This window comes from Corvus hawaiiensis, chromosome 5 (assembly GCF_020740725.1).
Source record: "Corvus hawaiiensis isolate bCorHaw1 chromosome 5, bCorHaw1.pri.cur, whole genome shotgun sequence".
NCBI lineage: Eukaryota > Metazoa > Chordata > Aves > Passeriformes > Corvidae > Corvus > Corvus hawaiiensis.
Genome location: NC_063217.1, coordinates 30,169,784 through 30,197,741, shown reverse-complemented (window position 1 = coordinate 30,197,741; position 27,958 = coordinate 30,169,784). Strand labels below are relative to the sequence as shown.

General features: G+C 37.9%; 1 protein-coding gene across 2 annotated transcripts in view; it reads right to left on the bottom strand.

Annotated features, from left to right (window-relative positions):
• The window catches only part of TUSC3 (tumor suppressor candidate 3), a 199,465-nt gene that overhangs the window by 108,550 nt on the left and 62,957 nt on the right, over nt 1-27,958 (bottom strand). Inside the window, exon 1 of one of the 2 annotated variants that reach the window (XM_048304363.1) lies at nt 5,068-5,226. The exons of the other annotated variant lie outside the window; for it this stretch is intronic. Within the exon in view, the coding sequence (XP_048160320.1) occupies nt 5,068-5,193 (126 nt within the window). The 5' untranslated portion in view covers nt 5,194-5,226. Of the gene's footprint in view, nt 1-5,067; nt 5,227-27,958 lie in introns of those variants that run through there. 2 annotated transcript variants of the gene reach the window in all.

The following is a 27,958-nucleotide window of genomic DNA, read 5'->3' as shown; positions in this document are numbered from 1 at the left end:
GATAGAGTAAGAAACTAAGTAGTCCTCTTTCAATTTTGGAGCAAAGACCAAGAGATAGAGTAAGAAACTAAGTAGTACTCTTTCAATTTTGGAGCGAAGACCAAGGACAGCAGGTTTTGCTGGCTCTAGCTCTGAATGGGTGAGAATTGCTACCTTTACGGTGAACCACTACCAGAAATTAGATAAGAAAGACATTTTAAAGTGGAAGATGCCATTCTAGCTGCAACATGGTAACAATCAATAGCTGTGAATAAACAAGATAGGCTCACTATGAAAACCTAAAGGAAAACAAAAACATGTGGTGCAGAAACAAGGAGATAGTGCCAATCTATCCCAGTTAATTTCACATAAAGCAGAAAAGTATGTTCAGGACTGAAGATTCTCTCAAAAAAATTATCATATTTAAAACTTTAAGCCTTAAAAAAAATACACAGTTGCTTCTATTTATTAAAAAAAAAAATCCCAACCAGTCAATTGAACAATAATCTGTTCTTCATGGTCATGATAAGGACAAGAAATAACAGGCTCAAAAACGTAGGCCTTGAACACACAGTAATTTAGGTTAGATCTTTGGGGGGGAAAAAAAAAAGCCAGAAGTTGTAGAGTCCCCAGCACTAAAGACTTCTACGGGCACATCAGCTACACATCTGCCAGGAATAATAAAAGCAGGGCTGAGCTTTGGGATAAACTATCAATCAGATTGTCCTTCCAACTCTATCTCCCACAATTTCTCACAACTGCCATAACTTCTACACTTAGCTGGGGAAATGAGACAGGGAGAAAAAGGTAAAGAACTACTACAGATATATGAGTCTTGAAATCCTTTAATAATATCAGGGCTAGGGCATCACAGAGTCCTGCATTACAGAAGAGTAAAATTACTACAATATTTTTGTATGTCTTCAGCATCTTTTTTAGTAGACTCAAGCTCAACAAAATACTTGCACCTGAAGAAAGCTTGTATGTTGATCTAAGCAGATACCTTCTCTGTGTCAGATTTAGCAGTAATAATAAACTTACCCCCAGAAGAAGTTACTCCAATTGCATATCAGTTATTTAACCAAGCTTCTGAATCACCCACCTGAAAGCTCAAAAACAAACATCATCCTCGATGAGAAATGCTTTTAATATTGCAAACCCAATGTTCCCTTTCCATGTGTTTCAGTCACAAAAAATTGTATAATAAAAAGCCAAGCAGTATATTTCAAAGCGAATTACTCTGATTCCTTTAATTTTTTTAATAGTTTAACCTACCTCAAATTTGTATAAGATATATAAAAAGCATTGAAAGGATTGGGAACAGAAAATGCATGTATGTTAATACAAATATATTATCTCAAATGCTGTGGAAACAGTCAATTATTATTTTCTCTTATTATGTATATAATTTCTAAGAGAACAGTCCTTCTCCAGTGTCTTGTTGCTACTTCACAATCACGAACTTTTTTTTACTTCACTTTACATAAAGGTACTGTTCAGCATCAAAATTAAAATCATAAAAGCAGGCTTTTCAAATCTAGTTAGCTTCTAAGTGTGAGCTTCTTCATCTCATTTTCAAATTAGGCAGTCCAGTGTTTTCTCTTTATCTCCTCAGTTGTGAAGGCTGTCATGAATGTCCACAATACAGAAAAGGATCCAGCAAGATTAAAGCAAAGCAATAGGAATGTTTTATAAATTCATGAAGTCATTCTAAAAATAGCTTCCATTAAACCAGATGACTAATAATCTACTAATTCAAATCTATTTTTCAAACAGCTCTTTAAATTCTTGCAGGTTTTATCAAATTTAAAACCAACCTTAGCACTTCTCAGTAATTTGCCAGGGAAGACAGTTTCTTTAGTTATCATTAAGAATATTTTATTGTACAGGACAATGTATTTTAGCAATTTAAGAACTTGCATATTTTCTACATACAGCTTTAATGTCGTATTTCAGAATCAACACAGAAATTTATAACAGACTGTTCCAGTTTCCCCATTCATATTCTCTGTTGGCAGCAAGTCCTTCAGAAACATCTAATATCTTAACTCGGTCCTCTCCTTTCTGCAAAGTCATTTCCACCTCTCCCAGGCTCATACAACTAATCCAGACACCTCCAATTGTTCAGACTTTATGCATACTTTTCTATGTAGTCAACACTTAAAAAGATAAATTAATTTAAAAAAATCATTGTCTTCACCAAGAATACATTCCTTCCTTAAGCTTTAATTCCAACAGCTCAAGTTCTAATTCTGAAGCATTTTTCAAGTAATCAAGGTTTTTTTAAAAAAATTGATTGGGAAAGCAGTTTCTTATCTCTAGTCCTTTACCTCTCTTTCTGGACAACCACATCAACAAAGACACACATAAAGCACAGAGAAAAGAGGAAACTGAGATGTGAGTTGGTTTTATCTCATGAGATACACATTTTTACCCTACTGCATTAGCTTTTCTCTAGCAGCGTTCACTTTGAAAGAATTCACTGTGTGTCCAACCATTTTTCCAACTTCCAAAAAACGCTATGTCAATCTTACCACTCTTTGTATAGAAAATCTCTGGTTCACTTAACACATTTAACCTCCATCACCTTTACCTGTTACCACTGTGTTCCTGGACAGTGCTGTGAACACGAACCTCTCACAGCACAAGATCCTGCACTCTTTCAATTCACATAATTTCCCTCAGAAAAGTTTTAAAATGTTATTTCCAAACTACTTACTGTAAGTACAAGTTTAATTCTTAACATACAGATGTTTTCCTCATCATATATATTGGGTAAACCACTACAGCTTTTAGCATGAGGGTTACAGGGCAAGAAGAGGAGCCAGTCTTTACATATACAACACAGAAACATAAAATGTATAAAATCCAAAAAAAACCTAAGTTACACTTTACTTATAACCTGCATTTCAAGTGAAGCAAGCACTTGCAATATTGCATTAGTTTCTGTAAAGATGAAGTCATAGATAACACTCTGTCTACATAAAGCCAAGAGTTTGTCTGTATGAGCAGTCCATTATGTTAAAACAAAAATATTAAACAGGAATGAAAAATAGCAGAAGAAAGATCCAGAAGACTGGGATGGGTTAGTTTAAAACAGTTAAAAATGAAAACACTGCATAACAAGCTTTACAGAGGATAAATACCAGCTTGAACCGTAACACCAAGCAGGTGGACAAACAAACAAGCATTTCCATCCTTTTATGTTTATATTTACCACCTCCACAGTAGGATTGGGAAACTTTCTAAAAAGTAGCTGTACATGTCCATTTTAATTCGTCATTATTTACTTGTTAGGAAAGGATTTCACTTAAAAGAAAGATTATTTCAGCTATCTTGGTAGCACAGCTGGCACTCCACATGAAAGTGTCAACAAAAGTTGCAATGCCAGCACATCACAGCAAGAGAGAATCGAAAGTGTCAAACATTAAACACATTTTATTAAGAAAACCTAATAAGCTAAAGTTTTGAAAAGAAGTTAGTTATAGCAGCAGAAGGGCAACACATTTACTGCTTACTCATTCCAGAAAGAGTGGAAAAGACAATGCCTAGAGTGAATTTTTCACAATGATGCCCAAGTGATTTATCTCAATGATCAGATTACTTAGCTTGGTAAAACACAGTCAGACCACAATTTAGACACCTTAGTAAGAATTTTACATACTAACTTTGGCCTTGTAAAATCATAGAATACTGAGTTGGAAGGGACATTGTGATTTGGAAAGGACATTCCATCCAACTCCACACAGGGCAACCTAAAAGTTAAACCATATGCACAAAAACATTGTCCATATGTCTCCTGAACACCCACAGGCTTGGGGCACTTCCCTGGGTACCTTGTTGTGTGCCCAACTACCCTGTCAGTTAAGAACTCTTTCCTAATATCACAGCTGAACTTCCCCTGAAATAGGTTTAAGCCATTCCTTCCATTCTTGTCGCTGGACACCAGTGCAAAGACATTCCTATCATTATACATCTTTGGCCTATAAGCCTTAGTAACCTACATAGTCTTTAACAAAAAACAAAACAAGCAAAACTCAAAAATTTTGACCATCCTTCTCTTTGTCTGAGCTGCTAGTTCAAAGAAACCATCAGCTATAAAAATTGTTCTTTCCTTCTCTTCCACCACCACAAAGCACAAGTCCTCCCCACAACACTAACAGATGTAAAAAAAAAAAAAAAAACAAAAAAACCAAAAAAACACAACCAAAAATGGCAAAACTCTACAGTTCAATTAAAAGCTAACTCCTCTCATAAGGGAAGTTACAGTAAAACTTTGTAAAGAGACCCTACTGGGTGGCCTAGCACTCAGTATGCAAAAACCTGGCAGCCTAGGGCAGCCTAGGAAGAGAAGTGTAGCCATCTCCAGTAGCACTGAAACCTGAAAAAGCCAAGTATCTACACTACACATTTTTGCACATTTCCCTATTTAAATACAAAAGCTGGTGAAGATAAGCTGCTGATATGAATCTGAATTAAAACTGCTCCTTCCTCCACATCTCTCTTACCCAGAGGACACCTTAAGTACCATCACGTACACCTGCACGCGTACACACACCAGCAGTCATCGCTTTGATGCTAGTTACTAACTCTGGCCATTTCGTTTAGTTGGCACCACAAACACGGGGTTTAACTTCGATCTCCCGCAGGCTCCTCGCCCCGGCTGTCTGCCAGCCCCCTTGGCCCACCGCGGACGGCAGCCCAGCCCTGCCCGGCGCAGGACGGCGGCCCTTGCCCCTCCTGGCTCAGAACCCGTGATTTCAAGGCCACGACACCGCACGGCCCCGGCCTGGGCAGCGACAGCCCGCTGCGGACCGCGATCCCGGCGCTGCGCCCCTGCGCTCCCGCTGCCCTGGAGACGCCGCCGCCGGCCATCATCTCCCGAGCAGGGCATGGGCAGCGGCTGCCCGGCGCCTCCGCCCCGCCGGCGCCCCGCTCGGGGCCGGGGACGGAGAGGGGCCGGCGGAGCGCGGGGGAGGCCGGGCGGGGGGCGCCGGGCGGACGGGGACTCGGGGACTCCGGAGACGGAGGCACCGGGACAGGGCACCGCCGGCCGGGCGCGATGGCGAAAGAAGCGAACGTCTCTACCTCCTTCTTTTTCTGTCCTCCCCCGAGCTGTCCGCAGAGGAGGAGCAGCAGCAGCAGCAGCAGGGGGAGGCAGCCCCCGGCCGGCAGGTGCGGCAGCCGCCACGCCGCCCCGGCACCCAGCGCCATGTTCCGCCCCCGCCGGCGGCACCTGCCGCACCGCCACGCCGGGCCGGCCCGCGCCCGGCCAATCGCAGCGCCCCGCGGCGCGGCGCCGCCTGGGAAATGTAGTTCTGCGGGGTCGCGCTCAGGTCTGCGCGGAGCCCGCGGGCAGCGCTGGCGCCCAGCCCGGCCTGGGGGGTTCTGCCCGCCTGGGCTGGCAGCTTCACTGCTGCTCCGAGCTGCCGGCTGCCTGGAGCACAGAGTGCAATCCTGAATCAAGACTGTAAAACAAAGCAAGACAAGACAAAACACCAACGAAAAAACCCATCAAAAACCAGCCCAAAGTATCAGATTCTTTCTTACACGTTTATGCACATACACTTTTCAGATTTCATTATGCACACACAAAGCCATCCCTACAGAAAATAATATAATGTAATATGCTGGTACAATTAATTCGAATTAAATTCCCAGAGCACTAACTATGCAGCTTTAAATTGATATTCCGATTCATGATACAGTCCTCCAATCAGTGACTGTGTATTTCTTGAAAGTGCACACTGCAGTGCACAGGATAGGTAATGTTAAATTAATGAGCACATAATTTTCTTTTTTTCCCCTAGAATTCCAAGTACTCTTTATGCTGCATTAGTTACTTACACACATCTGTGCTGAAGACTCAGAAGGCAGAACTATTCAATTTTTGGAGATCTTGCTAAATCACTAGAAATTTTTATGCATTTTTTAATAAAACACCACAATGAAACAGAAAGCTGAGGCACGAAGAAAGTATTGAGAAGTATCTGCTTATTTTGGACAGAGAATTTTTGGGTGGTATTATGATAATATCAGATGCTACTCTGATGACACAGCTGACATCTTAGCACTGAGCAGTTAAAACATTAAATAGGCCATTGTGTTTACTTCAGTTCTATTTGCAACATGCCTTTCAGAAGTTACATCTATCCCTAGGAATAGTAGAATGTATTCAAATTATCTACAAACTTAATAAATTCAAGAGAATTCAGACTATTTGTTGCCCACATCCATCAGATTCTGACTATTGTTGGGCGATAATAACCGTAAAATGGTATGCAAGCATGACATTGGATTACAGAGGTTTCTAACACAGACGTCTACTCTAAAGGGACAGGATATATGTATTGATCAGAACTGTGTGCTTTTAAAAACACTTTTTTCCCTTGTCTTTATTTAGGAGATAAAAATTCAGTGGAAATTTTGCACTCGAACAAGAGAGGCATATGTTAATTAGTGTGCTAAAAAAGAACATTTCGTTAGAAAATTTCAGGCCACTCTTGCTAAATCCAGAAGGTGATTTCACTGGAACCTTGTTTGAAAAACTCTTGGTATCCTCCTGAGCCTAATAAACCATGGACCTTTCACATTGTCACTGCATGAAAACAGCATTAAAACTACTGAGAATGTGAAAACCACTGAGAGCTCTTCATTCCTTGAAAAGACTACAAAACTCATTTGACACAACTCTAACTGTCAAATTTCTTACATTTATTTTTAATCAATAATCTCAATTTTCAATCACCCGAAGTCCATACCTTAAGCAGGAAACAGCAACATGGACAGTTTTGGTTTCTTTCTTTTCTGTTCAGAGTTTCATATAGACCAGAACTTTCATAGCCTGGCTGCTTTTATCTAGCTCACTGGATAAAGAAGACTTCACACAATTGGTGCAGTAACTAGGATGTACTTGTATACCACAAGTGACCCAGTGAACCTGTAACTGCAATGTGTTTTCCCATGTGTATGGTACTCTGAGGCTGTCTGGAGTCTATGCTGGACTATGGAACGAACCTCACAGATTCCATGTGCAGGCATAGCTGCAGTACCACGGTGTGTATGAACATGAACCTGGTAAGGAAGGCCTAAAGTGAAAGGAAGACACCTCTTTATTCTTTCCTCAAGAAATTACAGAGGAAGTAGTCTAAGCCTGGAAAGAAGTGCAGTGCTAGAGAAGGTGAGATTAATGCGAAGGATTACATGAAATCTGATTGGTTTACCTTTGCTGTGTCATTGTTCTTGAGGGTTAGCTCTGTTAACAGAGTAATGAGGGGAATGGGCATCCTTATCTTAGAAAATAGAACATTTTTGGGTGCTGAAATGCAAAAGCAATGCATATGACTTTGGGACAACAAGGGAAGTACATTTTGGGTTAAAGTCTTCTAAAGGCTTAATAAAGAAAAAATATGACCTGTGCATTTTTTGTGAAGTTAAATTTTCCTGAGCGATGTGTTTAAAAGCCTCCTGTGAGGTGGAAGACTGCCTTTCTTAATATCACACAAGCCCTCCTAAGACGTGATAGATTAACCAGAGAAGAGCTGTGGGAATTGCCTGGAGTGGTTATCAGAGCAAAGAAAAAAGCAGCATTGGCTCAGATAGCAGGGATGGGATGAGCGGGCAATGAAGTGAAGGTACCTAAAACAATAGCAAATGAAAAGAAGGTGCAGGAGTAAGCAGGTGCCCAATATGTGGCTCTGGAGACAAGGAGTGTTGTGAAGCTTGGCTGGAGAGAATGAAATGAGAAGTAGCTAACAGGAACAATACATGCCAACAGATCACTAACTCAGATCAGACCTTATGATTCTCAATCCAGAAACACTTAAAAATTTTTAAAGACTGAAGATAGCTGCATGAAGGGGAAACAGTAGCCTAGCACTTTCCTAGGAGAAAAAAATTAAAAACCATGAACTGTTTAAAAGCATTTTAGTAATGCTTTGAAAATTAGTTATTCCTGTCTTGCACGCATGATTTTTTTTCTTTTTTTTCTTGTAGTAAGAATATTTAGTTATTGATTCATGAGTGAAGAGAATCAGCTCTTACAGAACAGGAAAGTTTAATTATAAACATCCAAAGGTTTATAGGTGAAACTCAAGCCAGCATTTTTTTTCTTTTAAAGTAGTCGCCTTAAATTTAAATCTGACCTTTGTTACAGCCAATCAAGTCCTGACAGAAGACTTAAAGGAATTAGAGTTAGCCATATCCAGACATATATAAAAAAAGTTACTGCTCTGATTTTCAGGTATTGTAATTTTCCAAATTTAATTGGAAAAATTTCCACAACCCTGCAAATATTTTTTGCAGCAGTACAGCATTACAAGCTCCAAAACTTCACACTTATTCAGCAGTGGCATTTTGGTTTTTATGAAGCCCATCTATGGAATATTCACTTACAGTAGCAGCCTGGCCCAATGAGAGAAATATCACATGAAGCTTATATGCTGCAGCTTCATGGAAAGAGGAATTGCATTTGTTAAGTACAAGTTAACATTTAACTGACATGAAATGATACCGCTTGGTCATTTTACTAAGCTATGATGAACCATCTTAGCTCTGGGAATGCTTATGTGTTTCCTTAAAACTAATGATGCTAAAATATTATTATGATTTTCATTAAAGTTCTAAGGATATGGAAAAAAAAAAGATTAATTTCATTGTGATTGGGATCAAGATAATAATATGTCAGAACTTTCTGCAAGATATTCAGACTTCTAATTCCTGTATAGACTTCTAATTCCTGTATCTGAAATTTGTAGACACAATAGGCTTGCAAAGTGATTTGAGTTAGTATAATCCTGCTCTTTAGGAGATGAGTGTTTTGTGTAGGTGATGATACAGATGAAGTGTCAGAGGTGGTAGCAAGGGCTTCTTCAAGAGAATGTATTACAAACTTCTGGGCAAACACAGTTTCTTAAGGAAAATCTTTAACCACTTTTATATGGTCATTTAACAGTCACAAGTCAGAAGTTGCAAACTTTAATGTTGAAAAATGGATTTACTCTTACAATAAAATGTAAAGATATCCTCTTTTGCCTTTCAGCCCTCAGCCTTCAGAGAGCCCTTTTTCATTCAAGCCCCATTGATCTCTCCCAAGCCAATAAGCCACATCACATCCAAGTCAGGTCTGAAGGGTGGTGTACTGAGTTATATTTTTTCTTTCTGCTGTTGAAGATGAAGCGTGCAAAACAAAACTTAAGAGCTGTTGAGAGAAGCTGCCTCCCAGAGAGGCAAGTTGCCATTAATCAATTGCTGTTGTTAATAGGACTATTACTTCTCACAGATGTGCTTTTCAAGATACTGAGGCCCTAGGGTTTTGGCGTTGCACAGATCTTGATGCATGCCATTGGAAAAAAATCTGCTCATGCATATGGTTGGCAGTAGTGTAGCAGTTGCTGATTTCTGTTCTGAACTCTGTTTACTCTCGGTAAAGAATATAAAACTGCTTAGCTGCCTGTCAGCCATCCAAGCTTATCAGTTTATGGAGTGACCTATTTCATCCCTCCATTTTTTTGGGGGGGCTGGTGGAGGAAGAAGGGGTAAGGGTAAAGGTAAGGGTAAGGGTAAGGGAAAGGAAAAGGAAAGGAAAGGAAAGGAAAGGAAAAGGAAAGGAAAAGGAAAGGAAAGGAAAGGAAAGGAAAGGAAAGGAAAGGAAAGGAAAGGAAAGGAAAGGAAAGGAAAGGAAAGGAAAGGAAAGGAAAGGAAAGGAAAGGAAAGGAAAGGAAAGGAAAGGAAAGGAAAGGAAAGGAAAGGAAAGGAAAGGAAAGGAAAGGAAAGGAAAGGAAAGGAAAGGAAAGGAAAGGAAAGGAAAGGAAAGGAAAGGAAAGGAAAGGAAAGGAAAGGAAAGGAAAGGAAAGGAAAGGAAAGGATAGCAGGTAAAACTTAAACACTTTACTAATGATCACATCTAAGTCTTAAATGACTGTCACTGTAACCCATTCTCCTCTCAACAGCTGTGCTATTATCTATGAAAACTCAATGTCTGGCATTTGATTATTGAAAAAGGATGTGAAATTGCTTGTGCATTTCTACACTTCACTCCAGAATCAAGACCAAAATAAGTGTTAGATATGAATTATAGAATATCCTGAGTTTGAAGGGAACAATGAGGATCATTGATTCCAACTCCTGACTCTACACAAGAACAACCTAAAAGTTTCTAAGGGCATTGTCCAAATGTTTCTTGAAGACCAACAGGCATGACATGAATGCCAAAGTGATCCTTGCTGGGCATATAGGATGGATTCATGTCACCTAACTCTGTTTGAGTTAAATTTTACTACGCTACTCAAGGATACCAGCTTGTTTAGACAACTTTGTGGGGGATCAGAGGAATCACTCTTTGAGAGCACTTATTTTAGCTGGCAGTATAGACAGCTTTTTTCAGAGCAGACATCAAACCGTTGGTTGGTCGAAGATGACACAAATTCATGGAAATATAATCAATAAATATAACACTTCAAGTGAATGAATGAATGAATGAATGAATGAATGAATGAATGAAAAGCAGTCTGCATTTTGAAGTGCAGTTACTACAATAACTTCCCCGAAAACCCTGAACTTTGCATTTCCTAATGGTTGCCAAGAGTAGAAGCTTTGTCTTGACACATAGAGTCTGGATGTTTATTTCTGGAAATGCAAAGATAAATGTATAGTTGTTATAGGACCTCCATGGAAGACAGGAATATACTGAGGGACAAAGTGCATAAAACTTCTAAAAAATTTATAGTACTAGAAATTATCATCCGAGTTTCAATCATTGTCTTGGTTACTGTCATGTGCATGCTAATTTAGGGTTGTGGTGCTGGCCATTTTTTACTGCTTTGCGGATCGTCAAAATTCAGGACGTGAAATACTCAGTAGTCTTGGGTATGACAAACAAAGGGAGGAGTATGAAAAAAAATCTCAAGTCAAGCAGCTCAGGTTGTTATTTCAGTAGCAATCTCTTACATGTCTACCTGTGGAAAGGTTTAAATAAAAACAGCCCCTTTGAGATTGCTAGTTATTTCTTCTCTAGGAAAGTTAAGACAAACATAAATCATTTCTGCATCAATAATGATTCTTTTAATTGTACAGAAAAAGGTTTGATCTGTTCCAATAATAATTATTACAGAGTCTTGAAATGCTGTTTAAATGAAGATACTAAATATTTCTGTAAAACACCAGTTCATATTGTGTACTTTTCATGGAAGAACAAATTATTGTTTTATTAGTCAAAATAACATAATTTAAGGACTACTAAATATTGCTTAGTTTACTGTGGGTGGTCAAAACTATTTTTAATCACTAAAGGTGACAAGAATATAAAGGAAAATAATAATAAAAAAACAGACTCTTTAAATAAGCCATTAAAGAGTTAGTCAACTGCAATAATATCACTTAAATTCTAAGTAATCTCTTAAGGAACGATATTAAGAGAAAATGAACATGCATTCACCCAAGCATACTCTTAGGTGAATGCGGATAGCACACAAATTTTAATTGCCTCTTTTAAGTATTCATCACTTTCAGAATTTTTTTATGTGAGTACAAAAGGTGAAATTTAGTCTAGAGAATGTGCAATGAATTAAAATATGACAAAGGGCCCTAGACTCAGTTTGTGAGAGATGGCTAGATCATGGATGGATGAGCAGTGTATGAACTTCTTTAAGATTCTAGGGAAAAACCAAAGTTCTTCAAAGAGAAAGCAGAAGATTCTGCTGTGTAAAAAAATCCTCTGTGCTGTTTATTGTTTTAACCAAAATGATAAGTTCAGTTTAAACAGTAAGTCCCAAATTTAAACAGCTCTCCCTATGATCTAGAAAAATCAAATGGTTCTAGTAAGACGAATAAAAAACATGGTAACCTAAGGTGTGCTTCTTCAGCATAACAAAAATATTCACGCATATTGAAGCTTCTTGCATATGACATTTTCAGAGGAAAAGGATTTTGTAAGTTTAACTATCTTAACTATTTTACTTATTACAGTAAGCAACAACATAAATATGTAAATTATGCTATTCATCAAGCATATGAGGATAATTTTAAACTCTTGATATTAAGCGAAGGTAATGGAAATATTTTAATGACTTATAATAATCAGAGTAAAATATATAATTTTCTTAATGACTTCTTTTGCATCCCTGTGGATATTTGTTCCTCAGAGAAAGCAATTTTCACTTACTGTGGACAGAAAACGACACTGAATTGCATAGCCTTCTAATTATTATTACTTTTAATACTAATGTTCCTGAAAGATCACATATTTCAAAGTACTGGTACATCTGCTAATTTATATTTGAGAGAAATTTTTGCTAATAATTATTTATTTCCTAAAAAAAAAAAAAAATCCCTCATTAATTCCACTGGAGACGAGGTTCAGTCAGACTCTTGAAAGTCATCAGGAGAGATTCTTCAAATGGGAAGAATAGTAAATTATACTGTTGGGATGGCCGCTCAATTCACAGGCTATGAATGCCTCCCACTAGCATTTTTATCATTCTGAAACCATTTTAGTGTTCTTTGAGTGCTGCAAACTATTCAATACTCATACTGGGAAAAAGGTTTTCTCCACTTAGCAAATCTTTCAAGCTATTGTACAGGTCTCCTACATATAGATAATTTTTTAACGTGTAATTTTCATGTATCTTAAAGCCAGCCTGTATGGCTATATTAGAGACAAGAGAGGGAACAATGTATCAGAAGCCTAGAGGCAGTGAGAAGGCAATCTCCCTTCCCTTCACTTCCCCTGCTACTCTGTGAAGACTGGGGACCAGTGGAATATATTTTCACAGTCTGTGTTTCCCTAATTCCCAATGACTTGGGATGAGATCTTCAGAAATTTTTATATAAAAATTATAGTACGCATAGGAACTTCCAGCCTTCAGGTTCATCTTCTGAACTTCCTGAGATTAACCAGTACTGCCCTGCCTAATGCAAGGACCAACATGCCTCCATAAACTGTATATTGAGAACTTCGAAGACCACTGTTGCCAGTCATAAATCACTTCTCTCACAATTAGCAGGCAAAGACCACCTGCCACGCCACCCTTTCCCTGTTCAGCTTTAATATACTCTCTTAATCTCTTGCAGGAAACCCTAAACCATCCATCTCAAACATCTTATTATAAACATCACACACGTATCCTACAGCATGATTCAGCTATCACCTATGGTGCTGTGACACAATACCTCATGCTATTATGGTACAACCATTTCCAAAGCAGAGTTCAAATGTCTGCATGATTAAGCAGTTTGCCAGATGTGATATTTAGTGGGTTCTTAGTTTTGTGAGCATTGTTACAACTGCTGCCACTAATAGAATCATCTTCACAATATGGGAGGAAATCCTTGTCCTGTTGCAGATCCATTCTGTATCACTTTGCTAAAAGAACATCATTTACAATAATTTATTAAACTTAGTCACATTCTAATAACAGCAAGTGAAAACCAAATTGAAATAATTTTAAAAAAGATAATTTTAGAGAACAGTTACAGGATGGAAAAACAGCAATTATGTGTGACCTAGGAGTTATGATCGTGTAATATGACCTCTCATTGCCATGCAGTAGCCATGTGGTGGTTCCCTAACACAAGTCTTCTGTGCATAAGCAAAGAGATATAAAATTGAATTAGAAGAGTACTACTGCTTCTCTATAGCAACTAGTGAGACCAAGCTTGGAAAATTTTATGTACATCCAGTACCTTCACTTCATGAAATACAGCTAAAACCAGAATAATATAGAAAAACTACTTAAGGGATTAATGTAAGTTCTAACATATCTTACAGTAAAGATTGAGGCAGTTCAAACTATGTAGTTGCAAAAATGAGTACAGCATAACATGATTGGAGTCAACAGGTATATGTGTAGAGAAATGAACTTAATCATAGCTCTCTTTAACCTGTATGAAAAAGACATTAGCGAGGATCAGTGATTAGAAACTGAAGTTAGATTCGTTCCAAGTAAAGTGCAAAATACCCACAATATTAGCAGTGTGCTGTTGAAAGGCCACTTCAGATATTCCCAATCACTTGAAATCAAGACTGAATATCATCCTTATATATACACTGTTGTTCAAAGTTACAGCTTATCTCCAGAGTGAACAAATGAAATTCAGTTGTCTCTCCCAGATATTTGAAAGCATGCTTTCAGGAGTATTCTTTGCATTTATAATCTATGTAATATTGTAATACACTGACTTGCCTTGAGTTTTGTGTTGTTTCATTAATGGGTATTTTAAATTTTCTTTTCAAAGTTCTTAATATTCAAATACTGAAAAAATCTGCACCTTAAGAAAAAGTCAACAGTTAATATGAAATGATGTCTTTCAGCTCAAGGGCATTTATCAAATGCAAAATTACTTGCTTGATATTATTTATAAAATCTGTCTGAAATATGTCAAAACAGATTGTTCTTGACACAAGTGTAATCAGAAACAAGTAAAAAATGTTGATCAAGCAAGAGATGTTGGACTTGGTTTTCTTTCACTCAGTTTTTAGTCATAATTTCCTAAAATTTGCCTTAATCTGCAAAACTTCTTAGGTATGGTTGCTCACTAAGTACTGCTTGGGAGCAATTTAAATTTATAGGTACTATTGTACAGATGGAATCTGGAGGACAGAATCAGTTATAAAACAAATTTTTTTCAGATGATCTAGAACAAACGGAACTGCAGGAAGGAACAATTTCTATTCCTTAATTTCTCAAAACTCATTCAATCAAATAATTACAGAATTATAGAACTATTTAGGTTGGAAAAATCTTTATGATCAAAGAGTCGAATCATAAACCTAGTACTGCTAAACACACCACTAACACCACAAAACCATGTCCTTAAATGCCACATCTACAAATATTTTAAATAACTGGTGACTCAACCACTTCCCTGGGCAGCCTGTTCCAGTGCTTGACAACCCTTTCAGTGAAGAACTTTTGCCTAACATTGAATCTAAACCTCCATTGGCACAACTGGAAGCCATGTCCTTTTGTCCCATTTCTTGTTACTTTGGAGAAGAGAGTGACATCCACCTCTCCACAACCACCTTTCAGGTACTTTACAGAGCAGTAAGATAAAAAGACTTGAGGTGATGTCTGTGTGATTATCAGTCCTGGACAGTCAATATGCTTAAATTCTAGAGATTTCTCTTCATGATAAAATTAGCAGAGACAAAACTAATGTGTTCCATATTTACCATTTACATTGTGATTGTTTAATTGGTATCAATAGATAAAAGTACTTGAATGAATCAAATATGGCTAAGAACATGTGCCTGGTATCAAAATAACTATATTCTTTATTTCTACCCATATAGAAATTAGATTATGATTAGCATAATATTTAGCATCTAAAAAGAGTATAACAAGAAAATCACTGTAGAAAACGTGTGTTGGGATTAAAACCCCCAAAAGACATTATTCTTTAATAGAAGGGCAGGAAGACATCATTCACCAGTTTCTGTCCTAGGCAAAACAGACTAGACTTAGGGAAATTCAATTTATTACCAATCCAATCAGAGTACAATAATGAGAAATAAAACCAACTCCAAACCAACCAAAAATACCTCCCTGCCACCCCTCCTTCCTGGGCTCAACTTCATTCCTGAATTCTCTGCCTCTTTCCTCCAGGGTCACAAGGGGACAGGCAACGGGGGCTGCAGACAGTTCATCCCATGTTATCTCTGCCACTCCTTCCTCCCCAGGGGGAGGACCTCTTACGCTATTCCACTGCTTCAGCATGGGGACCCTCCCATAGGAGAGCTTCTTTCACCAACTTCTCCAACCTGAATCCTTCCCACAGGCTGCAGTTATTCACAAACTGCTCCAGTGTGTGTCCCTCCCACGTGGTCATGAGTTCCTGCCAGCAAATCTACTCAACTTCAGGCTTCTCTCCCCTTGGATCCACAGTCCTGATAGGATCTTGCTCCTTTGGGCATCCACCTGCTCTGGCAAGGGGTCCTCCAGGGGCTGCAGGTATATCTCTGCTCCACTGTGGAGCTCCATGGGCTGCAGGGTCACAGCTGCCTCACCATGGTTTGTCTGTTCCCAGATGAAAAGATAAATCAGAAAAAAATTCATACATGGCTTGAAAGCCATTTAAACATCAGCTTATACAAAATGTCTTCAATGTGTGTTAGGTCCTATGGGGACAATCTTTGAGCTAATTATTTAATACATATCCATATAAATGTAAGTGCCCTGAGCAAAGAGATTCAGCTCTGGATTAGGAAATGCAAATCAGCTTCAGGAATATAAGCAGCAAAGCTAACAAGAGATTAGCATAGAAGCTGCAAAGCTAACAGGGGATTACCTTTCAGAAGAGCTTACTAGTTTATCATAATGAACAAAAATATAACAAAAAAGATGAGAACAACAATAACTATGAAGGAGAACATTCAGGGTAAAATGACTAAACTGTTCCTGCAGTGAATACATGGTGCTATATTTCTAAGCACAGGCCTGAACACACACTTCACACCAGACTTTCTAACTCCAATCAGGTGCAAGTCAAGGGTGCTTTTTAAAGCTAGGTACTTTAAATTATTAATTTCAAAGCCTGACCCACATTATTCAGCAGCTGAGTTTCAAGCATGCTTCTGTCCAGAGATAGCTGGACTCTGATTGTAAGCAGGTAAAATGGGTTTGCCTTAGAAAACATAAGGGCAGTTGGGAAGAGACCTTGGCTGCTTGGTGGATGCTACTTCTGTTTCCAGCACACACACACACAGTCACACACTCACACACATATATATATATGAGTACAAACCTAAATGATACATCAGTCAAAAGAAGGGTGTACTGTTGAGAGGCATTAAGTACAAGAAGTTAGAAGGCTTGTAGAAATAACAGACCATACAAATACAATGTCAAAGCAATGATGTCCTAGGCAATACTGGAAATTTTATTAGTGCAACTAAAAGTTGTCCTGAAATGTGAAAAATGGCACCCAAAGTTTATTTTGTCTGCAGAATAGCAGAACTGCATTGCTTATTTCACAATATTCAGTTTTATTTTAATAAGTTTATACTTATTAAATTATGTCTCACTTAAAAACCCCCAAGCTCAGTACGCTGAACTGTACTATCTACCTGCATGACAAGTTTGAAAAGACTTAGCTGAATTCAGTTCAGATAAGGTCTCACCTGAAACCATTATCAAGATTTTTCCTGTAAGCTGAATGCTTCAACTCTACATTCTGCTTCAATGGGAGCAAGCATTTGCTTTTCATTATCCCTGTTTCACAGACTGAGAAAAAGACACCTTCCTGAGAAGAAGCTTGGAATTCATTGGTTTTGAGATTATCAGACATACCCAACCTAACTCTCATACTCTTACCTGCTCTGGTTTTCTATTAAGATATTGGTTTGACCTGCTTTTTAAAATTTTAACCGTCAATAATTACATGGTTTCTGTTCTGGAAGTAAGGGATCTGAAAGACAATTGCAGTGAACTTCATGTCCTTTCCTAACCAACAACAAAACTGCAGTCCCTTAGAAAGTTAAAGATTGCAAGAAATACCTTCATACACCAGCCAATGAATTAGGAAGAATTCTCTTTGTGAAGCTGGGAGTATAGATAAAGCAAAATAAAAAAGTTATTAATAATTTGTTACAGCCTGTCCCTACCACAGTGGATACATATGAAACTGTGGTCATATTCATTTCTGTCTAAACCAAATATTTTGTCCTTAACTCTGTGAGGAGTTAACTTACTTGATATGTGTAATGAAAGGCACATAAATTTTTAAATACTTTAAGTATTTAAGTTTCAAGGTCTTGATCCCTGTCTTATCTTTAGATTGCAGACAATTCAAGCAGAGCACCATGCTGTATCACATTCATTAAAGTTCATGTATATTTGTCTGATGGTCTGGACTAAATTCACTCTGAAGCATTTGCTCTTCACAAATATTTCAGTGAATCATACCCAGATTCACTAACAGATACCCAGTTACAGATGAATTAGCAGCAGCATGAAAAGATATTGAAGTAAATCTGTGCACCTAGTTCTCCAACGACAGCACCTTGTAAAAACCTTTAAACCAATGAGAAAGGCAAATCATTTACCACCCTTATTTAGCAGGCTGTTGTTAATTGGACAGGTGTAAATTAAAATTATCCACACAAATTTGCTTGAGATGCTAGATTAATTACATTTGCCAATTTAATTATGCTGACATAATATCTGTGACATGCATATTGCACATTATTTCACTTTTGGGTAAGTCAGTCTCAAACCATTTATTCTTGAAACTCTATCATTATTATGTCTGCCTTAAACTGAAGAGTGTATTTGTGATGGTGTCACACCTGAATGGTTCAGGTTAAGGAGGAGATGGATCTGTTTGCCAACCTATCTTCCCTCTGCTGCCATAGATAACTAGCCTTCAAGACAAGTGTGACTGCATATTTTACTCAGAATTCTGTGCTTATTACTACTAAAACACAAAATAATGCCTGCAACTTTTGAACTGCAGAACTACCTTTAACATATAAAAATATAATCTTTATGTCAAAAAAAAAATGACATGGAATTAATTTCCTGTGGAACATGTAAAGTTACTGAAACTGTCCTTATGGCAGTTCTGTGGGTTGTAAGCATCTTAATCTTGTAGGTTTTACTGAGAGTGTCCTAAGATTCTGGGACGACAATTTCAGGCTCATCTCAATTAAGCCTCCAATACCAAAATCACCTGTTTCTATTTAACTGTGATGTATCTGCTACAGCTATAACCCTCTACCACAATAGTCACAGAATATGGTATCAGCAATACCAGAAAACAGCAGTTATTTAAGAGAAAGCTGAAGACTTGGCTTTTTCATTCCTTTAACATACGGTTAGTGAAGACTTCAGAGTCTATTTTCAGAGTCTGAAGTCTCCTATATGCTACTAAATAGTCTTGACTTAAATAAAGCTGTGGGTACTTTGCATGTTATGCACTGAGTGTTCATCTTCCTCCCACCTTTTTGCCCTCCCCCATGACACTCCTGAAAGATACAGGCAATAATGCCACTGATTGTGTATTCTAGAAAATTCATCCACCTACACAATATTTGTAACAGACTCACAATTTTTCTTTCATTATTAAAAATAAAATAAGCACTTACTTGTGTTGGAAACAAAGTAAGTAATCTCTATGATTTCTGCCTGAACCTACAGGTTCAACCAGGTACTTTAGACTCCTTCTTGGGAAAGAAAAAGGGCACTTATGATCTCACTACTTTTGACAAGTAACTTTGACATACTACTTACTAAGTCCCGGTAGCTTATTGCAATACATGCAGTTGGATGACCAGATTCAGAAATAGCCCTTAAAAGTGTCATTCTCATGTTTGCTAGTTTGTGGAGAAAGATGAAATACTGATGCTAAAGGCTTTACCAGATTTTAGTGCTGTGTTTTAATTTTTCTTTAGACGGAGTAATATTCTCTTAGTCTTAAATTACTCTCAAATTAGTTTGAAGTAAAAATTCTGACCTTTAACAAGTTGAAATGTATATGCAAGGAAAAAAGAGTATGTACGAGTGCTTCTCTCTAGTAGCAACTTGGGCAATACTTACTAGTGTCTTCAAGAAAGGCAGCACTTTTCAATATTAACGATGTTGGATGCAAATGCCCCACATACACATGATCTCAGCTGACTAATTACACATAATGGATTTAGGAAGTGTTTTTACTATGCTTATTACTTTTTTTTCTTACAAGTGATTAAAGTTGAGTGGTTTTTTGTTTGTTTATTGTTTGTTTTGTTTGTTGGGCTTGGTTTTCAGTTTGTTTGTTTGTTTTACTATACATGACAATGTATTTTAAATCATTTGTGCTAGACTGTAATCTGTACATGATACTGACTAAATTACTTGTTGGTGTGACCCAGCCCACTGCGGGGCTGGGGCAGCGAGATGCCAATCAATCCCGGCCCATCCCCTGGATCGAGTTTCCCGAAGAGGCAGGCTCAGAGGGTGGGTTGATGGGCGGCTCAGAAGCCTCAGCTGCACCCCCTGGGCGGTGCCCGGGTCCAAGCCACCTCCCCCGGTTCGGGAAAATTCCCGGTTCCTCGGTTGTTCACTGCTTCTCTGTTATAACTCCCGCCTCTTGGTTTACCCCTGAGTGGTTCGTGTTAAATTGTATCCTTCCCCTGGCTCCTAACTCATTGGTTGTTTTCCCCTTTCACCGAGGTTTTCAAATTCCCTGTAAAACTGAGGGAAAAGCCTCAGTATAGGATCCCATCACATCCCATCATTCCCATCACATCGGATTCCAGCCTTCCCAGCTTGTTTGGGTTGTGAAACTTCTAACAATAAACCTGTTAGAAGCCAGACCCGAACAGCCTCTCTCTTCCTTTGTCTCCAAGCTAACGTGAGCTGATCCCGTCGGCTCCTGCCGTGTTTCTCTGCAGAGAAGCCAGCCAGCCCAGCCAGCAGCTCCTTTCCCGATGCCGAAGTCGCTTCAGTGACGCACAGAAGTAGCGCAGCTGGGCTCTCTCTGACCTGGGGCACGCCAGAGCTCGTGCCTCAGGCACCAAATGCTACATTAATTACAACAAGTATTTCCTTTTTCGTCTATTGACCCCTGAGATCAGACTCTCAGACAGTGTGAAACTTCTGCTCTGGAAGGTTTTCTCCCCACTTGCTTTTGTTTAGTTTTTAACTTCTAATTGCTATGTTTTTTCAGAGAGCAAAACCCACTTAGTTGGCTTAGGAAGTTATAAGGGGTCAGAAAAATGGCAGACCTCTGGGCCCTCTCCAAATATGTTCATCACCTGTTAGTTATGTTGCTAATGATGGAGCTATTTTTATTTTCCCAGGGTTTTTTTGTTTTGTTTTGGTTTGGTTTTTTTTGCCTGTGATTAATTTTGCACATCAGCTGATGACTGCTGTCACTTTCCCCCTAAGGTCAGTGTCCTGGTTAAACCACCACAGCCAGGTAGCTGTGTGGATGCTTTGCGCACTTGGTTAGTAAAACTTAAAGTGAGGAAGAATTGCTATTCCAGCTTTCTGTGATACCTTGAACTGCAATGCCTCTATGCCAACCAAGTGTAACATTACTATCAGTAACCATGCAATAACACTTGGGTTTACACCATGTGCATCACCTACATGCAAAGTGGTGGTTGAGAGTTTGACCTAGTGTCTAGGGTAGTCTGCATTCTAGTTGTGTTGTGCCTTGGGGTCCTGGTCCATCTCCTTGGTAATGTTAGGCCAAGACCATTTCCAGTGCTTCATTGCCACCACCCTATCATGTCAGTCGCCCACAGATGCTATGCAGAAATAATTTCTTTTCCCAAATCAAGGTCTTTAGCAGAACTGCCATTGGCAGTTCATCCACTCTTAACTTGTTGTAGGACTCATGGTAGAAGTCTCTAAATCTATTTTATGTTAGCACTTCTTCCAACAGAGTAACATGTTATGAAATCGTCTCTTTATCAATTCCTCTGTGGCCATTTCGTTTATCCAGGTGATTCTGGGGGATTTCCAATACTGCGGGATTTCCAGTGACTCCCACTGATTCTTCATGTGGCGCAAATACTTCCAGGATTGTCCACCATCAGTGCTACAGCCTGAGTTCACCAGAGCAAGTACATGGTACAGTTCCAGGTACACAGAGAAGTGCAGGTGCTTTAGCTCATTGGTGCCACTGACAGCTTGCCCCGAGACCACTGTCACCTTAGCTTTGAGAAAGTCATTACTCAAAAATAGCACATTGGCAATGCAACATATGACCTGTCTACCTGTTACCATCTGCATAGACATATATCTTAATCTAGCCCTGCATGGTCGTGTTTGGTGCTTCATTACCTGTGTGGTAATTGAGCAGAATTTGGGCGGGACTGAGATGCTGATGGTGCAAGATGTCTTTCCTACAGACTTTTCATACAGTTTCTTGCTATACAATCTAAATCTCAATGTGTCAGGATTCTGCAAACAATGGTATGCATGAGGCTTTTCTGTTCATATTTCCCAATTTGTGTGCTTGTTTCAATTTGCAAACCCAGTGATCTCTTGGTATGTTTTTATTTGAATGTTTCACATTAAAAATGCAAAAAATATGGAAGTACAACCAGCTGCTTTCTAAATCTATTTAGTTACTTCTTGAACATGTTTGACTAAAACTTGTGGTAATACAGGCACACACATGCTACATTTGCGCATTGGTTTTGTTGTTTTTCTGTGTTCAGAAACTGTTGATAAGAAGGCATAAAGAAAGAAAAATAGGCAATTTTCATCCCAAAGATGCATATTAAAAAAACTGGAATGAAAACCATAAAATCATAAATGTCCTGGTGAAATCAAGGCAAATGACAATGACAGCAGTTGTAAAATTCATCAAAATCTTTGTGGGTTTTAATTATTGGGGATATTATGTATCTACATGGATTATGTTCAGCTTTTGATTAAATTGTTTTAGATGAATAAATGTAACTGTAATTTTAATAAATTTGGTCTTTTGACACTTTATTCATACAACTACATGTTTAACCATTTAAGTAACTTCAACAAAGTAGATCTAGAACAGCTATGTGTCAGGTATCAGAATAATAAAGTCATCAAATCACGATGTTTCTGGTGGTGCTCTGCTGAGACCAACTTAATGCTACTATTGAACATTTTTGTTAGCTGTTCTAGCATGAAAAACTCCTTAGACATACTGCTGACAAAACTTGGAGACTGTTTTATTATTGTCTGTTATCATCACCAGTCTTATTGAATCACTTAGATAGCAGGCGTAAGATATTCAAGAAAATAATGTTTTATACATCTCTAAAAAATAATTTCAGTCCTTAGTCATGAACAGGGGAATCCTGAAAAGGATTTACAAGAAAAAAACAGTTCACAGTAACCTCAGTGTAACCTGATCCTTGGCTGTAAACAAAGAAGTGGGGACTTAATCTCTCAGGATGATGTGGCTGACTGCATTGTTGGAATACTGCATATTCTACTGCTGTTCGTGTTTAACAAATTGGAGAAGGCAGAGAAAAGAATCAAAAATCACTGAGTGCTGAGAAAATGCCTTGGAGGAAGAGACTTAAAAACTTAATCTGTTTAGCATGTCAAAAAGAAGATTGAAGGGTGGCTTGACACAATGCATAAATATTTCCTTGAGGAACAGAAACATGGCATTAAAGATCTTTCTATTTTAGCAAAGAAAATCTTTAATAAACCATAATAACTAGAAACCAAACACAGTCAAGGTAGAAAGAAGACACACATTTTTAAAAATAAGGATGTTTGTGCACTGACTCAAACTGATGGAAAGAGATAGAATCTAACTGTTGGTTTTTGGTACAAGAACAAAAGTCCTTTTAAAAAATAAACAGTTGGCATCAGCTGGCTGAAATTCAGCAGCAGATATGATACGTAAGGCCACAGTAGATGACATAATGCTCCCTTCTGGCTTAAACACAAGTGAAAAATACCTGTATGAATATTAAGTATCAGAACTACAAAGCAGAACCACATTTGCATTCACTAGTGTGTTTCAGGGTAGATGCTAATAATTAGTTTCATTAGTAGATGCTAATAATATGCATCTACTTCTTTGAGTGTTGAACTCTACAATCAGATGTCTGAGTAGAGCATTATGGCAAACAAAGCTATTTAATTCATGTAGTATAATCAATTTAAACAATTGTATACATATTAAGTTGTAGTCTTGATGTGGTGAGAACAAAATCACAGCAGCAATTGCCCAATGCAGTAAAATATAGCTCTGCTTCTGTCCCAACTAGAGCAAGTCATCTGTATCCTTCATCAAGTGAACAAGCAGATAACCAGTAGATGAGGTTTTAGCACACGTATTCTGGCAATATAGTCGCTCCTACTCCTTATGCACATTCCACCTGCTAGAGCACCAAATACTTTCTTCAGCAGAAGAATCTAGGGTATGTGAAGGGCCAAGTCCTTTGAAAAGGAACTTCATGCAGTTATTTGAGAGCCCAGAAATACTAAACAGATCATGGGTGACTGTACTGCAGTGTAGACAGGTCTTCTGCATCAGGAGGCTGGCATCAGCAATGCCTGGCTCCCAACCTAACCCGCCATGTTATGTACTCTTCACCACAAGAGCATGCCAAACTAATAGATGGTAATCAGTCAAAACTGTCCAAAACCTTAGTTTAAGGGCTGCATATTAATTTCAGTACTTCTTCTTCCTTAGATAAAGCAACTCCGTGCTGTTATTTTGCCTCTAGTTTTCATTTATGCGTTAAAATGTAAGAATTGATCCAACTACTTGTGTGAAGTAGCCATATAAACCCTAAAAAATCAAAATATCAAAATCCTTAGCAAAACCTTTTTTTAAAATTTTTTTTGGTTTGGTTTCGTTTGGTTTTGTAGTAGACAATAAAACCTTGACCTTATGCTATCCTATAATACTAGTACATGTAGACTAGGAAAGACTATCTGGAGAGATTTGCCAACTGTAAGAAAAGTGAGCTGGGTTTGATTCCAATTGTAATTAATGGAAAACAATCTTAAGCTTATTAACATATTTTCTTAAGGAATATAGGTTAATTCTATGAATAGAATGCACTATACTTTGCAGAGAAAAGAATTAGTGTAAAAAACTAGTGATGTCAAAATTCATCGGGTGATATTTTTCTCTGTGGCCAAACCTAAAACCTCAGGTGGCCTTAAGTCCTAATACCTAAAAAAAGATTTTTCATTAATAGATTTGTCTGATTTAAAGTTGGAGCTTCCAGGCACATAAAAATATCTTGCCAGTGGTTATAATAGATTTTAAACCCTGTGAAATTAACAGGAATATGTTTTGGCAACTATTTATTGCTACATCACAGTAATCCTGAACGAAGAATTGAGCTAGTAGTCATCTAGTTAAGAAGTCCTGTACAGAAAAAGGAAATGTAAAAATCTGCAGTATCGGTATCTCCAAAACAAAACTTGAAAGCAAGAACTTAGTATTCCTTACTAGGACTATATTTTACATAATTTCTTAATAGAAATTGAGTTTATTTTAATGACATTTGAAACATTTCATTGGAGTATTTGTTGTGTGCAAGTTTAAAGCACAAGCTGACAATTTTTAGAGGAATTATTTTGAAGTACAATAATAAATGGGTATTCCTACATCTGTATGGTAAGGTCCAGAACATTTCGATATCAGAAGCAAGTGCAAGACTTCATAAGTAGATTTTGATGGGACACTTCATGACCAGAATTAAAGGGCTCATAATCAATATCTAAATTACAGTTAATGACTAGGCTTAAAGACTTCACAGTTCAGAAATTGATGGAAGGAATTTGCCCTTGGAAATAAGTTGAGACATTGCTTAGTTTGTTTCTAGAGGTAATTACTATTAACTTAGGGTTTTTCTCCGCAGTACCTCAAGGGCAAATGAGTAAATCAAGTCTGTTTTGATAATTTGCATACAAGGTACCTTCTTAATTGTATTTAACCATAAAGCCAAAGCACTTGAATGGTGCTTGGGTAATTGATCTCCAAAGTGCATCACCTATGTTCTCTCCTCATCATATTTCAAGTTGACATAGATGGCTTACAAGAAGCATTCTTCTTCTCCCCTTTCACTTTTGAGGCAGTCTCACAATTTTAGAAATGTAGCAAAGGAGAAATCCCTGTGACCCTCCGAGTCCAAAGGCTACAATTAGACAATGTCCTTATTCAAGCTTCACAGGCTCTGGATGAAGAGAAAAAGTTGATTCCCCTTTCTCTCTGCATACATCTGCATAATTTCTGGGCACAGTATGACCCCTTGTGAGATAATATACATCTTTTTTGAAAGAAAGTCATCCTTCCTGGCTTAACAGCATCTTTGAGGGTACTTGCCAGTGGCAAAAGGAACCCTTCAAGAATGATCACAATGATCACTGCAATTACCAGCGAGCATTCTGGGCCCTATCAAGACTGATTCTGGATTGTCAAGCCTTCACTGTAAAGTCGTATAATCCCTATTTTTACATTAATAAAGATACTTCTGACTCAGGGCTTTACAACATTGCTTGTGAAACAAAGCACACATGCTGTGATGGTTCAATCATTGGCGTATTACAGACGTTAACATGGAAATTACTTGTTTTTTCCTCTAAACCCAATGGATTGATCTCTTTGAATGCACATTACAAAAGGCACATGTCAAATGCAACTGAATAAGACAAAAATAATCTTGAAAGACATCTAAAAGATGCAGCTTTTGCTTTAGATTTAATACTGTCCTCTAACTGCACAAGCTTTAGTACTATATTGAATTTTCCCTGTATGTAGGCACAATAGAAATAATAGTTATCATTTTGACATTATTCTATCTTAATAAAAATGTAATAGTGTGTATGTAATTAAATAAGACTTCATATAGCTCCTTTCTTTTATGGTTACTATGGAATATACTATAATTAGTTCATGATAAAATGAAAAGCTTTTCTCTTTCTTACAAGGATCAGTGATAAGGAAAGCAGTGCTTTTAATGGTTTACTGATCATACAAATACTTCACCACTTTTCTAAAAAAACCCCTACTAAAGAGAAAAGAAAAAAATTGTTTAGCTTACATCTCCAAATATGACAAGGTAATCCTTTTAATATTTATATGAAGTTAATTTCAGCTAGTTAGGTTGTGAGTTTATAGTTCATCTAGCAAAATCATTATTAGTTCCTATCCTGCATGGCCTGAATGTATACTGAAGGCAGACAAATATCGTAACATGAATTAGAGAGCTGATCTGAGCAAGGGACACCTAGAGTACTAAGACCACAGGGTATTAGCTCATGTCTAGATGAAGTGTAGTTTACTAGTCTGTTGCATTAAGTAGAAAGACTAAACCAAACCTGACCACTGCATCCAGAGATGAGCCTCTCAGCTGGAGTGTCTCTATTACCTAGCTCTTCTGCTTTGGAGACAGCACAGGCAGACCTGTCTGCTTTTACCTGCTGGCTTACACACCCAGGGCAGGGAAACTTTAAATCTGTATCAGCTTGTAAGTAACTCATGGTCATTATGAGTGCCAAAATGTGGAAGTAGTATCAAGTAGCTAGTGCTGTAAATCACAGCCCTGAATGCTGTATACTAACACCTACGTGCAGACAAGCTTTGGTAAGTCTTTTCATATGACTGCTAGGGTGAAAATGTGTTCAACTGCCACCTTGTTTAAAACGTCTTTAGACAGGACTTTGCACAGACTAGAGTTGTTAGTGGCAGAACACAAAAGAGTGCAAATATCTGCACCTTTGAGATCAGGACATAGATGCTCATTGAGTAACATCTTTGATAACTCAAATGAAACTGAGCAGGGAAAACCCTTTCTTTACAAGGATAGTCTGCTAAGCACCTTCTTCTGTTACATACTGTTGCCCAATAAATCCTTTATATTCTTGAAACAACATACAAGCTTCCCTGGAGGTGACAAAGTAGGCTTTTATCTGCTTCACCTGACTATTATGGCAAGCTTCAAAACTTTTCCAATGACAAGTGATTCCTCCTAGAGTTAAGCCCTATCATTTTTTGCTTTATTTCCATTTTTGTCCTTAGTTTTTGCATTTCTAGATAAGACAATCAGAGGCTTCTTTGCACTCCAGGTTTTGATTTTCTCACTCAGCCCTATGACAGCATGGTGCTATGAAGGAAAAGTTTCTTGCTTCAACATTTGCAGAAATACAAACTGTGACTGTTTCATCTAAACAACCCTACTAAACACAGGTAAATATATAATTTTGAACTGGATATATAATACAACTTGTTTTCTACTTAAAATGGATTACTATATTCTTAAAAATAAAGTAATTATTTTTTAAGATGTCCACAGTGTTGTTCCTATTCAATGTTGCTGTTTTCATGGTTTCTCTAACTGTGGTGTTTTGGGTTAGCCTCCATAGGCAACTCAGTACCACACAGCTGCTTGCTCAGCTTCCCCATCCCAGTGAGATGGGAGAGAGAATCAGAAGGGTAAAAGTGAGAAAAGCTTTGGGTTGAGATAGAGAGAGTTTTAAAAGTAAAGCAAAAGCTGTGTGCTGAGGAAAGTAAAATAAGGAATTAATTCACT